The sequence below is a fragment of the Musa acuminata genome, chromosome BXJ1-11 (genome assembly GCF_036884655.1).
Source record: "Musa acuminata AAA Group cultivar baxijiao chromosome BXJ1-11, Cavendish_Baxijiao_AAA, whole genome shotgun sequence".
Classification (NCBI taxonomy): Eukaryota; Viridiplantae; Streptophyta; class Magnoliopsida; order Zingiberales; family Musaceae; genus Musa; species Musa acuminata.
The window spans coordinates 590001-603300 of NC_088337.1; the positions used below are offsets into that span (position 1 = coordinate 590001).

The window sequence follows — 13300 nt, forward strand, 5'->3', positions numbered from 1 at the left end:
ACTGCGTGAGAAGCGAGGGGGGCATGTATGAGAAGTGGATTCTGCATGTGTGAGAACTGAGAAGTGATTAGGGTTAGGAGAGTTTCCCTTTTATATGAGTGGTTCGGACCTGTGGCAGTCTACATACCGTTTGACGCTTGGACCGATACGTATTGCACGTTTCATACCGGTCTGGGTGAGACATAATTCCTTGTTACAAATATGAATCTCATTTAGTTACAAAAGTAGTAAACAAATTTCCTTTTTCTCACTACTCAAGCCCAAAATTTTGGGCTGAAACTGTGATGAGGAGATTTAAAAGAAAACAAAATGGAAGTTAGTTTCTTCCCATAAAAATATCTTTTGCTCTCTATTTCCTTGAGATATATACAAAAAGTAATCTTTAAAGAAGCCAAGAAACTCAGGACCTTGAATCTGATAATTAATAATCATGACAGACAACATTGCACCAGTCTCCTTTCATCTCTTTTGTTCCTATTCTACAACATTTTTTTTATAATTTTCTCTATCCTGATGCTTATTGTTTGTTTTTTTGGATTTGGAAAAAGAAAAGGTTTGATATATACTGTATGGCAAGGCAGAGAGGTTGTAGTTCCATGCTACATCCCCTCAGTTTTAGTCCATACTGATGCTAAAATAAAGGAGCATCATTAGCTTCAATACAATGCAATTATGACCAGAATATTACCAATATTAAATGTATAGTGAAACCCTATGAAATGAATTACTCTACCTGCATTTCGCTTGAGCTCCATTCTACTAGTGGCTCATAAGTCTCAAATCTGTGGTATGGTGAGGGCTAACTTGTTCATCAATACTTGTGACCAAGCCAGCTTGAGCTTAGCCAAAGCCTAAACCTCTATTTATTGAATAACAAAAGGCTGGTTATTATGCATGCTAATTATTTGGGGTAACTATTCATGGATTGCCCTATGTGTGAACTTATGTTTATACCAGGCTTAAAACTTTTACGACATCAAATCATCATTAACCCCTTTAAGACCTTAAAACTTTTCTTTTTCTTTTTTTGGTCTTTGAAATTGATGCTTATCATACTTCTCATACTATTCATTAGCTAGGGATTAGCTCCAATATTTTTCTAGTTTCTTATCTCTTTTTCCTTTTCCCCTTTTTTCATTGTTTTTCTTATGGTGGTTGCACCTGTTTACCTTAAGGAAGTTTGTGATGCGACAGAAGTGATATAACTTCACTAAAGGTAAGATGAAGAGAAAAAAGGTTGGGGCCTAATTCAGACTTATGGTGCCTTAGTCAAATTCATGTCTTATGTTTAGTGCTTGATTGCTTTCGACATTTAACTTGGTACGTGTGGTATGTACCAAGGTTTCCATATCGCAAAATATCACTTGGTACATGTGGTATGTACCAGTCCAATAGGGGACCGATTTGGGTGGTACATACTGGTACATCGGTATGATCCATCATATCATATGTCGATACATACCATACAAACAATTGGTCGGTACACTGGTACGGACCGGTAAGGCGAACCATGGTAGAGTATATGTTTGTATATCACTAATTACATCCTCATGGTTGTCTTGAATCTCTTGATAATACCCATGGTTAAGTAGGCAAAAACATGGGATTTAAATATGTTGGTTTATACTTGCAGATCAACTTAGATGTACTGGTCCAAGAGGGTACTGCTATGCTAGCATACAAACTATTATGATAAGTCATGACATCTCTTATATTGTTCTAAAATATTTTTTCAGTATCAAATTCCAGGGTGTAATTTTACCAGTATTTTGGTAATTTTATCATTGGACAAAAGGGCTGATATGCACTAGAGATTGGGATTTAAAGTTTAATAAGTAAATAAAAAAATGAAAAATTGGATGCTGATTTCAAAGATTTTAGGGATTAAAATATGATAAACATGTCTTGTACCCGTTTTTTTGTCCATGTAGACCAAGTCTACATTGTGTTCCCTTTGACCTCATGGAGTTAGACACAATCATTTCATTGGTACTTCACTTCAGCACTTCCTCGCTCCTTGCTTGTGGCATATCCTCTCTGCCTGGTGAGTTCGTGTATATCACATCTAGTATGCATCCTGTTGTTTTATGTGTTATTTTTTCTGTGGATATTAGTCCATACTATTTTTTCATTGATAGAAGAATGTCTGAACTCATCGAATTCACACTTTTATTCCAAAATAACCATCTGAACTTAATTGTCTGGTTGGCTTTTCTTTGCATATTAGTTTCAATGTAGATGTTAGCTTCCTACTTGGAAAAAGCTGTCATTGCTTTGGAAAGTACATGTTAAAAAGGACTTGAAAATGTAACTTAGGGATTGTATCAATAAGTCATTTGAGTATGTTGATCCATGTTGCTTGTATTTATTTATCATAATTGCCTCCGTGTCTCTATCTGTGTTGGATCCTTGTTGAGAAATCAGTAATAATGTTTCACTCCAGACTATTTTTTCATTAATGAAAGAATGCCTGAACGTGTATGGAATTCACACTCAAATGCCAAAATAATATCTGAACTTAGTTGTCTGGTTCGTTTTCCTTTTAGCTTCACTTTAGATGATAAATTGCTACTTGGAAAAAGCTGTGTCATCATATTGGAGAGTACATGTAAAGTAAGACTTGAAAATGTAACTGAAGGATTGTGTTTAATAGGTCACTTGAGTATGTTTATCAATGTTACTTATATTTGTTTGTCGTAATTGCCTTTGTATTGTCGTGCATGTTGGATCCATGTTGACATACTAGTAACATTGTTTACTAGCTTACTAAAGTTAATGCAGATTTCCCTATGTAAATCTGATACTTGGACCTTTTAGTCACTAAAGTTAATACTTGTTTATTTTTATAAAAAACCTTGATATTTGCTGAAACACACTAGTTTGGGTCTGGTATTTGAACTTTCTCCTTCAACTATTCCAATCTCAAGTTTACAACGTTAGATTTTTCAAGTTCTGAACATGCTGCAATCTCTTATGTTGACTTTTGTTATGGATCCTAGATCTTTTGGTAACAGTACGGCATATAAGTATTCTGATACTTGGACCTTTTAGTCACTAAAGTTGGTACTTGCTTTCTTTCCAAAAGAAAAACTTGATACTTGATAATTAACACTATTTTTGTTCTCTTTGGATCAAACTTTCTGCCTCAACTATTTGGATCTTAGGATTACAAGGTCTTCACTCACTCTATAATCTATATTATCTTTTTATCACCATATATAACTAGGTTTTATTTGATGGTTAAGTAGGTGATTATCCCAAATAGAAATGTATACAAATTAAGTTGATGATTTTGATATTTACTATGAAGCTGCTGGTATTAATCTTTTATACCCATAATTGTAAAATGATGTATCATTGTTCAATAACTGCATGTCTTATTTATTGTAGTTGATTAAGTTGTCTTTGAAGGAGTAACATACTGTCATGGATTTAGTAGGAATTGCCTGAGTCGTGAAGCACCCATGCATTATCCGTTCGCAAAGGGTCAGCCTAGTTGCAACTTTGCTTAAGTCTCGATGGACTTGTAAATGAGCAAATTGATTAGTTCGAAAATGAGTGGCGAACAAGTCCCGATATCTCGCGAAGAAGGTAGCTTTACAAGCAATTCAGTAAGCACTTCGTGTGTAAGAGAGAAAAGAGAGGAAGGAGAAAACAAGGACTTTAGTGGGTAAATGAATAGTCGCAAGTCCGCAAACAAGGACTTTAGAAAACAAGCACTTCCTCCTCCTTCCTCTTCCTCCCTCCTTTAACTCTATCACCTCCTCTTCTTCCTTGGTCTTTCTCTTCCTCCCTCCTCTTACTCATCTACTTCCTCCTTTTTCTTCCTTCGTCCTCGTCTTCCTCCACCGACATCTGTTCCTTATTCTCCTCCTTTATCTTTGAGTCTTCGGTACTTGCACTGATGTCAATCGATACGTACTGGTCCGGCCAGGGACCATTACACATAGTTGGTACGAGACAACGAACCTTTGTTTCTAGAAAGTTGCTTAGTATGTAAAAAAGAATTTAAGTTAGGTCCGTCATTAGATTTGAATTTTCATGAATGCTTTTTGGGAATCTGTAGGCACTCAGTGAATATTGATCATGTCCTCCAAGTTTGAGTGTATACTCAATTCTACCATGATAGATCATTATGATATATCCATTTGTAGTTTTGTACAATTATTTCTGTGAATGCTTAAAAAAAATCAAATAATAATAAAAACATTAACATGAACAAACAACAAATAACAAAGGCCTCATGAAGGTTTTGTTCTTTAAGTTGTTCAAAATAACTAAATAATCTTTGTAATCTATTATTATTTTATTTATCAGAAAAAAATACGTAACTGTTGTTTGATTGTTGCAGGCAGGAGTCCTGCTTGACAGGAGGGTTATGCAATACATTGTTCCTGTTTTCTGCTTTGTTTTACTTTACTCGAAACTTCCACACAAGGTAAATACAGCTGAAATCAAGTTGACCTTTTTGAATCCTTATTGCACTAATGATGAGATATATTGTTGCTTCTTCTGATATTACAGGAGCTTCGTTTTATAATTGGTTCCATTCCTATGTTCAATGTATCTGCCGCAATTACAGCAAGCAGACTGTAAGATAAACATAGCTTTCGCATATGTTTTTGTGCTGAAGTTGATTGTATACTATTTGGAAGTTGATATCTTCATGTTATGAATATGCATAATGTCAGTTGAATTTCTTGGGGGTATCTGGAACACTACTATACTATGGTATGATTACTATGTTCTGAGACATTTATAGTCCTCACTGTTTTAAGATCAACTTTATGCTTCTCTAAATTTGTTACTTATTTTTTCTCTATAAAAACAACCAGAACCTTATGATTTCTACACATGCTTACTATATCAGAGGATTAAAAAATCTCCGTTCAATATTGATGCCAGTCAGTGGTTGGACTAGTATGGTGCTAGTGCTCTACAGTGTACCGAGTGTTTGTATAGGTCAGCACTGGTAGGTACCAGCTGCACCCTGCAAGAAGAGATAGAAAAAGATGAGGGAGGGAGCAATAGACATGCAGTGAAGGAGGACAAGCGGTGACAATGGCTTTGGATAGGAGACGAAGGCAATGTTGTTGGGGTACCACAAGTACAAATACTGTGCAGTAGGCTTTCCGCGCAATCAGAGGGATGGTCGGTACAAATAGGTTATGTAGTCTTATCACCCAATAAACCTCGATGCTTCTAGGCAGTATGCTTGACTTCGGATTGGGTCAGGCAGAATTATGAAATGAAGGAGGACAAGAAGTGACAAAGGGTTTAGAGAGAAGGCGACAGTAATGTTGTTGGGAGGAACAGTGCAGCAGAAGAGAAAGTAGAAAAGAAGAAGAGAAGAAAAGATAGAAAAGGATTAGGGTATGTCATGGAGTAAAGCAACCAAAGTGTTTGACGCATGTTTGGGACACTTGATATTGTTTTTCCATTATTTTTCGGTGTTTCTGGGTGTTTTCTCATGGGTAGCTTGTATGGGATAGGAAGCATGGTTTGCAGTACTGGTCCGTACCGCCCGGTACGGGCGGTACGTACCGGTCCGACAGACTTTCGGTACGCGGGCCATAGGTTACCGTTCCGACACTGTAGTAGTACTGTAGCATTGCTACAGTGCTAGACACGCCTGAATATACCGCTCGGTACACCTGGGTGTACCGAGCGGTATACCGTACCGTACCGGTACCGAGCCCAGGTCGAAACTCCGGTGCGGTACGGTATTGCGAACCTTGATAGGAAGTACTATTGTCAACCTTATTTTAATTTGTTTTTGTTTTATGTTTTTGTCAAGTAAAACTTGGAAGTTGGAAACATCTTTGGCTGTTCGCCTTCATGTGGAAAAAAAAAACCAAAATAACGTTCTCGTGTGCCATAGGCTGATTTCTGGTTGACGGTGTTGCAGAACAAAACATCAGTTGTCCCAACACTTGGAACCTTAGGTGACATGGGTTGGATGGTACATTGGTTTATCTGTTTGAGGGGTGGTGCAACGTTTTAGTCTGCTTGTTTTTTGTTCGGGGAAAGTCTTGTGTGAACAATGGATCTGTACCTACCATCGGAACCCCTTTATATATGACTATTCAACATGGTTGTGAGTCTTTTTGTGTCTCATAAAAGTGAGTTGCTTTGTGTTGCTTGCGACCCTGGTTATCTTTTCGTGTTTGATGACATATTACTTGTGCAAAGGACTTCACGAGGTTAAGGACATTATCGCTTGGGTGCTGCATGCCTTCGATAATCCCAAGGCATCTACATTGATGACATATTACCCATCTACACTGACCTTGTGGATGAATATCGCTTGGGTGCTGCACGCCTTAGATAACCCTAGCTAAGGACATGATAGTATGACATGTACAAATAGCCCAATCAGAGGTATGCTTGGTAATCATACTGTAGGTAGACTTATCGCCAATAAATGCTGATTCTTGTAGGCAGTATGCTTGACTCTGGACTGGACCAAGCAGAATCACTTGGTCCGCATACTGGGTCAGCTGATAGACTGGTTAAAATTAGACCTACCAGCCAATACAGTCAAAATCTGAACACATGCTCATCAGAATCTTAGAAGGTGAGGAGAACAAAATTTAGGAGTGATTTCTCCCCACAAAAGCATCCAAAGAGTCATCAATCCTAATAGGTTTTCTCGTAGTTATACTTCAAAATAAAAATTTTATAACTTAGCATGATTGTTGATTGCACCAATCTGTTCCTGCTGTTATTATTTAAGATGACTTTCTGATTGTCACATGTTTGATGTGAATTTTCAGATATATCAACAAGAAGAAGGATGGCTGGAGGTGGCTCTACATAATGTTGCTTGGATCTTTTCTTGTCAGGTTGAATTATTATATCCTCAAAGATAGAGAACTTTGGGAGCACTTCTCTGCTCATGATTTTATTTTTTTTGTTATCACGAAGTTATGTTTTTATTTTTGCTGATGATGTGGTTCTTATAGTCTAGGATGCTCTGTTATGACATTCATTGCATCCTATTACAATTATCCTGGAGCTTATGCTTTGAAGGCTCTACATCAAGCGGGTAATAATATATTCAATCCATTCCTTGATGTTGTGACTCTTATTATCTCATTAAGAAGCGTCTAATTGCTTTCAATCGCTGAATGTTCTATTTAAAATCGTTAAAAGCTTCCTAGTTGCCTTTTTTGCTGGGTCACTTATTCACCATGATTGCTATGTATGCTAGGCAAGTTAGCTTTTTTCATGTTCCACAGAAAATGTCAATTTCTTTCTGTCATGTAAGGACAACTTCTAGAATCGTTAACCACATAAATGACTTATCATGTAAAGGCAGTACATATCCTTCCAGCTTATGGTAATTCTTCCATAAAGATATTGAAGTCCTAGTAAAATCAGTAAGGCTGTGTTAGAAATCCATATTGGAAATGATGGATGAGAGTATACAAACAATACCGTTTATACAATTGAACTTTTGACAGAGATATAGCTTACTGCACTATCAAGCTGCATACACTGTATATTCTTTTTTTAGTGATAAGAGTGTACTAATTGAAGTCTGTGTTCACAGACACCTCTAATACGACAAAAGAGAAGTTTGTTCACATTGATGCCTTCACAGCGATGAATGGAGTTTCTCGTTTTTGCGAAAATGAATATCCATGGAGGTTTGTTCTTCTGGCCATCTGAAGTAGTGTTTGTTCATGATCATGTAAAAACATAGGACTCCTAAAATAATTCTTACACATTATTTAAGGTCATTGAATCGATCATTTATTTCTTCATTAAGTAAATCTTATATTCTGCCAGTTCCAATTTAACAATCTAGTTTCTTTTGTTATTTTAAGGGTCCTTTACAAGCTTATATGATGGATTGGCCTGTTTTTATTTTTATAAAGTTTGTGAATAACTGTCTCATAATTCAAGATAAAAATATTGGATTTGTCTTAAGCCAGCCATGTTAAACTTTTCACCTCTTTCGAAAAGTGTACATTGACACAAGAAAGATTGCTTGGCATGCATGTGGGCTTTGCTAGAAATAGGAGGGTGTGCTGTTGTAACTATCCAGCTGCTAGCATATCATAAGGTCTGTGCACGGTAACGGTATAAGAAATCTCAATTATCAAAATGTCTTAAGAAGCAAACAAGTAGATCGGTCAATCGTCTATCCTTAAGATTGAAAGTAGCTTTCCAAAGGTCAAAAAGACAAGCAAACAAAAGCAACTTCTATAACTTTTCTCTTGAACCTTTAATCATAGATGATCAGGGTGATGCAACGAATGGAACTATCACCTGTTTTTTTAAGGTATGTCTACAAATGAATTGATTTTGCATTTATAAAGTTTCCATCAGAATCATTTTGTTTTACCAAGACTAATTCATTGATTAAGAGTTAAGGAATCGATGAGCCTTTTGATGTTTTAGCATGATTTTTTTTCCAAGGAAAAGAATAAAGACTATACAACATTATTTTGTCTTGTACCATTGAAATCAATGAGCATTTCGATGTTTTACCAACTCAGCATATTGGTCTTGGGTTGAACCGGTACGTCCTGATGTGCGCACACATTGAAATTTTGACTGAAAATAGTCAAAATTGAGAAAAAAAAATTCAAGGTTCTTTGCTATATAAATTGATATTATTTGCTATATAAATTATAATTAAATAAGAATAAAGTATATCTAAGTAGTATAGAAATTCTAGGCTATAAGGATCGAAAGTTACTTGAAATGATAAGAAAAACGTAGAGAAAAGGTAAATACCTTCAACTGAAGACAGATTCCATTGGATCTTGAGTTTTAATTTCCTCCATCCAAATTAACCTCCTAGGGAGATTAAACACATCTAACGAGGGTGAGAAAGTGTGAGAACCAATGTGAGTGAGAGAGTGAGTGACAGAGGGGGTTGGGAGGTTAAAATCTGATTGGTTGCTGAAATTGTCAATTTTAGCCCAACAGCAGTTAAGATCCAATCGACATTGGTTGGTAACAGTTGAATTTTAACTGTACGGGTAATGGTCAAATTTCGATTATATCAGGCAGTATGTATTGGCATCAGTCAAAATGGATTGGTCTGCATCTCGTACTGTTTCACATGGTATGACCGTCTATGGTAGGATCATTTTAATCGTTTACTGCTGTGCTTAATGACTTATATTTGTATAAGAAATTATAGGATGGTATCATTAATTTCTAGATACTGAGATAGGTTGCGACTTAGCAAGATAAATAGTATGCTAAGCAGCAATACATTCCTTAATGCATTGTCATGATTTCTTGACCTGTGAAAGTATGGGATTATAATATGCCATTCAACTGAGCTCGTCTTCAGGATTGAATATATAAACTGTAGAGTTTGAATTATTAAGGTATAATTGCCTACCTGATGTTGTTTGAACCGGATTTCTCCCATATTTCTCACTCATAATTTGCGACTCTTCATTTTATGTAACCTCTGCTAGACACTCACTGATTCACTAGCCAAACATTGTTCAAGAATGAAAAATATTATATTGATGGCAACATGTCCTAAAGTATAATGCAGAGGAACCCAAAAAGAAGACCTACAGCATTGTTCCGAGGTGTCGGTTTAGCAAATTTATTCAGTTTCAAGGAATTATCTTCTGAACAAACTTTGTCCATAATTGATGAGTGTAACATAAATTCAATATAGTGGAACAATCTATAGGCTGGCAAGAAATACAAGATCTACTTGTTGACCTAATTTGATTGGAATAATATTATTAGTAGCATTATATTAGGTAAGAAATTGCTTAAATTTATCTGGTTTTGTTTTGTATTTAGTTTAATGCACATTATGTTCCTCTAGCATATATTGAAGATGCACTTCGTAAGTTTAAACATCAATGATGGTGGTCATTTATAACAGTGCTTGGTCACCTAGGTTGTCAAGTAATGATGGTTTTGTTTCTGAAGATGCACACAGATGGATGCTAATTCTGGTGGAGTCGAATATCTGTGTTGTTGCATGGCTGATATCTTCCATTTCATTTTAACAGCATATACCAAGGGTCCATGACTTCAGTTTGGAAATATTTTTACAAATTATATGTTTCTTGTTTGTCTAGTGAGTAGAACTAGAACCTGAACTTGATCTTTGACGAGTTGTGATAAAAAAACTAACTGCTAGATTTATGAGCCTCTAACAACGTTAAACTTTTTATAAGTTCATACCGCCTGTTTATATTTTTCGGCTCCATCTGTTGGGAGAAGCTTGTAAACTAATGATGATTGCAAGATTTTACTTTGCTTTTAGATCTTGAAAGCTTTCTCATAACTGAGAAATATGTTTATCTTGATTAGTATTCCTTTGGTTTCTTTATTTGTAACCATAAGAAAATTTTCTTTTCTATTATGCATCTAGATACTCAAAAGAGGAAGGAATTGCCTTGGATGAGTATCATGACAGAAATTTTACATACCTGCTGAAGTGAGTTCTAACTCTGGCTCTTTTGTTTTCATATAAATACTAGATCTTCCATAGTTTATTGTTGCTTGCAGAGTTTTTTTCTTAACGATAAGTAACCTACCTATTGGTATAACTGATCCTAGAATATTCTTGGTCCCTTCAGTTTTCTTTCTTTATTCCTGTGCCTAATTTTACAAGGGCAAAGAAGAAAAAAGGCTATTCTGATTCTTGTAATTGTTTCAACTATAATTTTGTCTCCTTTTTTGCCGCAGAAAGATGGGGTGGGAAGTGATGTTCTAAACATGTTGCATAAATTGGATGCTTAGTCATATTTCACGTGGGGACTACTTGAATTGAAGTATCCTGACATCTGCACCATTCCTTTCTAATGGGTAGTTTAGGTGACTGGAAGTTGAAATAGTGGGACGAATCCTATATATGTCTTTTACTTATTGCATAAATTGTGTGCACCATTGGTTAGATTCACTGGTGGTGCTGTGGTCAAGAACGATAACTTGAATCTTCAAGCACAAATTTTTGGGAAAGTGGCGCTGACTTGTTCTTGATAACTCATCAGTGATGAGTAAGATAGAGGGCTCATATTAGACATCATGTCTATAAATACTCATGATCCTGGCCCAGCATGATCACCTTACTAAATTGGGCACCATCTATGATAGTGTCAATACATTAGTAATAACATCAGAAAACTTTGATGCTGTGAATCAGCATATGAAACTAATGGTTGGAGTTTTGCAGCCAATGATGCTTGTTATAAGGCATGCTCTAGTTCCATTGGCCCAGTTGAGGATTATATATCTATAGCCTATGATCCACCAAGGTATTTCACAAGTTTAATTAAATAATTTAGGTATTCACCATCCTTCACTTTGGGTACAATCATTAATAGCAAGGTCAGAACAACAAGAGGCTAGTGCTAATGCTACCAAATCATGCACATTCACTAATAGATAATGGAATTGCCTGACTGTGATGACATTTTGTCCAGAATATTGCATACATGGTAGTTTCCCCATGTGAAAGTGCGAGCACCCGTCCATAAAAAATGGTGGAACTTTATGAGACTTGTATGCTTAATTTTGTTGAGCAGTTTATCTTGTAGCCTGTGGTAGTCTAACATTGTGGTGAACAACTTCAGCGTTTGCTCAAGTAGGATGGGAAATTAGTGCACCAATATGACAGTCTCTGTTACACCACCTACTTGTAACTGACTTGATGTTAGCAATCTTATTGCTTCTGTGAGACCTGGCTAGAAAGAAATTATGTCCCGTTATATAGTTATTTTCAAATGTTGTGTTTATTTTCACTCATGATTCGTGTATAGTGATTGGAAAATGATAAGTAGAACATTTAAACATGATCCCCAAGTTGCCAAAAATTAGAAAATGTCTTGATGGCCTAGTCTATTTATTAGATTATCCAGAAGGATGATTAATAAGAAGTTAAGAAGTAAGAACTACACATTTGTTTTCTCAACGTGACTTGCTGAACTTAAGATGGCCTTTGAACAGTTTGATTTCTGGTATCCAAATTATTTGGATGCTTGGCATCATTTTAATTTTTTGGATCACCATTTCTCCAAGTCCCATCATATAAATATTTCATCAATTGGATGCAGCAGTTAACCTGGTTGATGCTACCCTATAAGCCAGACTCATAAAGGGCAGAGTAAAAGTGATTGGGGGAAGTTTAATTTCCACATAAATATATGTTTGTATGTTAGTCTTTTGTTGTATACCAACTCACTCTTTTTTTCCTGGAAGGAATAAGTTCTTTTTTCCTTTTTTTACTTCATTTTAACATTCTGTAGTAGATTTATTTTGTTTCTCTTTCTTCAGTGAGCATTTTCACATTGATGGGTACAAGTGCTTGTTTGCGGTAAATGGATTCTCTGGAGCCCGTCTTCAGGTTGGCTTTCCACCATTTCTCTTGGTAAGAATTTCCATTATTTGGTTTCTTCTGGAGAGTAGTACTTTATAAAAGATATGACTTGTGTTCTAACTTGATTGTTGAGTTTGACATTGGACTATGGTAGTTCCTGTTCAGTCAGTTGCAGCTGTCTGATTTAAACTGATAATTCTCATGAATGCAGTTAAAGGAGCCAAAAGTATTTGTTCATGGAAACATGAGAGATCGGGATATTGACCTTTTTAATTGGCCAGGTTGCCCATGATTTCACCTGCAGAAATGTATCCACTGGAGCAGGCATAATCATGTATCTTCTCCAAAAAGGGAATGAGCATGAGGCATTATTAGAGATCGCCTTTGCTTCGATAGTATCTGCACGTTGAGGCATTGGAATTTTTGGATGATTAATATACTTTGGCCAATTGCAAATTCAAAATTGTGCATCTGAGATTTTTGTATCAATTTACATTATAGAATAGTTTGATCTTTGTTTTAAGATGGCCATAGCAGCATATCCATGGGGTGGGTGGCTGAATGCCAGATGAGACTGAACCAAAAGGTAGTTTTGGATGGCTTTGGTTATTGTGTCCTTTCAAAAACCATCTGGGCTTGGATCATTCTGCAACTAACATTGTCGATGAAAGATGAGTTTTTGGCACAAGTAATCTTTGTTTCAGTTATGTTGTTGGGCAACACTTAGGCTTGTAATGGTACAAACACCACTGGTCTTAGGCACTTGGATAAAAATGTAATGTTTCTCAGCTGAACAGACTCTAAAAACATTCACTTACATTTTGAAACCAAGTCTTTAGGATGGTTACTCTGGTTTATAAGGGAAAAGATGCATGTGTAGATGGTCTTTTTGAACTGTTGCTTACCAGACGCTAGGTTGGTCGCCAGCAGTGACAACGCCAGACAATATCTGCCACCGTGTTTATTATGAATGTATATTGTTTA

The 13300-nt window shown here is 36.1% G+C and overlaps 1 protein-coding gene across 5 annotated transcripts in view; it reads left to right on the forward strand.

Moving 5' to 3' along the window:
- LOC135596724 (dol-P-Man:Man(7)GlcNAc(2)-PP-Dol alpha-1,6-mannosyltransferase-like) overlaps positions 1–13004 on the forward strand; it is a 27397-nt gene extending 14393 nt beyond the window's left edge. For 2 of the 5 annotated variants that reach the window (XM_065088818.1, XM_065088820.1), the window contains exons 12-20: positions 1973–2044; positions 4352–4438; positions 4525–4592; positions 6777–6845; positions 6966–7048; positions 7556–7652; positions 10370–10435; positions 12274–12367; positions 12528–13004. In XM_065088818.1, coding sequence (XP_064944890.1) covers positions 1973–2044; positions 4352–4438; positions 4525–4592; positions 6777–6845; positions 6966–7048; positions 7556–7652; positions 10370–10435; positions 12274–12367; positions 12528–12608 — 717 coding nt within the window. In that variant the 3' untranslated portion in view covers positions 12609–13004. The remainder of the gene's footprint in view (positions 1–1972; positions 2045–4351; positions 4439–4524; positions 4593–6776; positions 6846–6965; positions 7049–7555; positions 7653–10369; positions 10436–12273; positions 12368–12527) is intronic. The other 3 variants (XM_065088821.1, XM_065088822.1, XM_065088823.1) reach the window with 3 other exon arrangements.
- Positions 13005–13300: the final 296 nt, after the last annotated feature.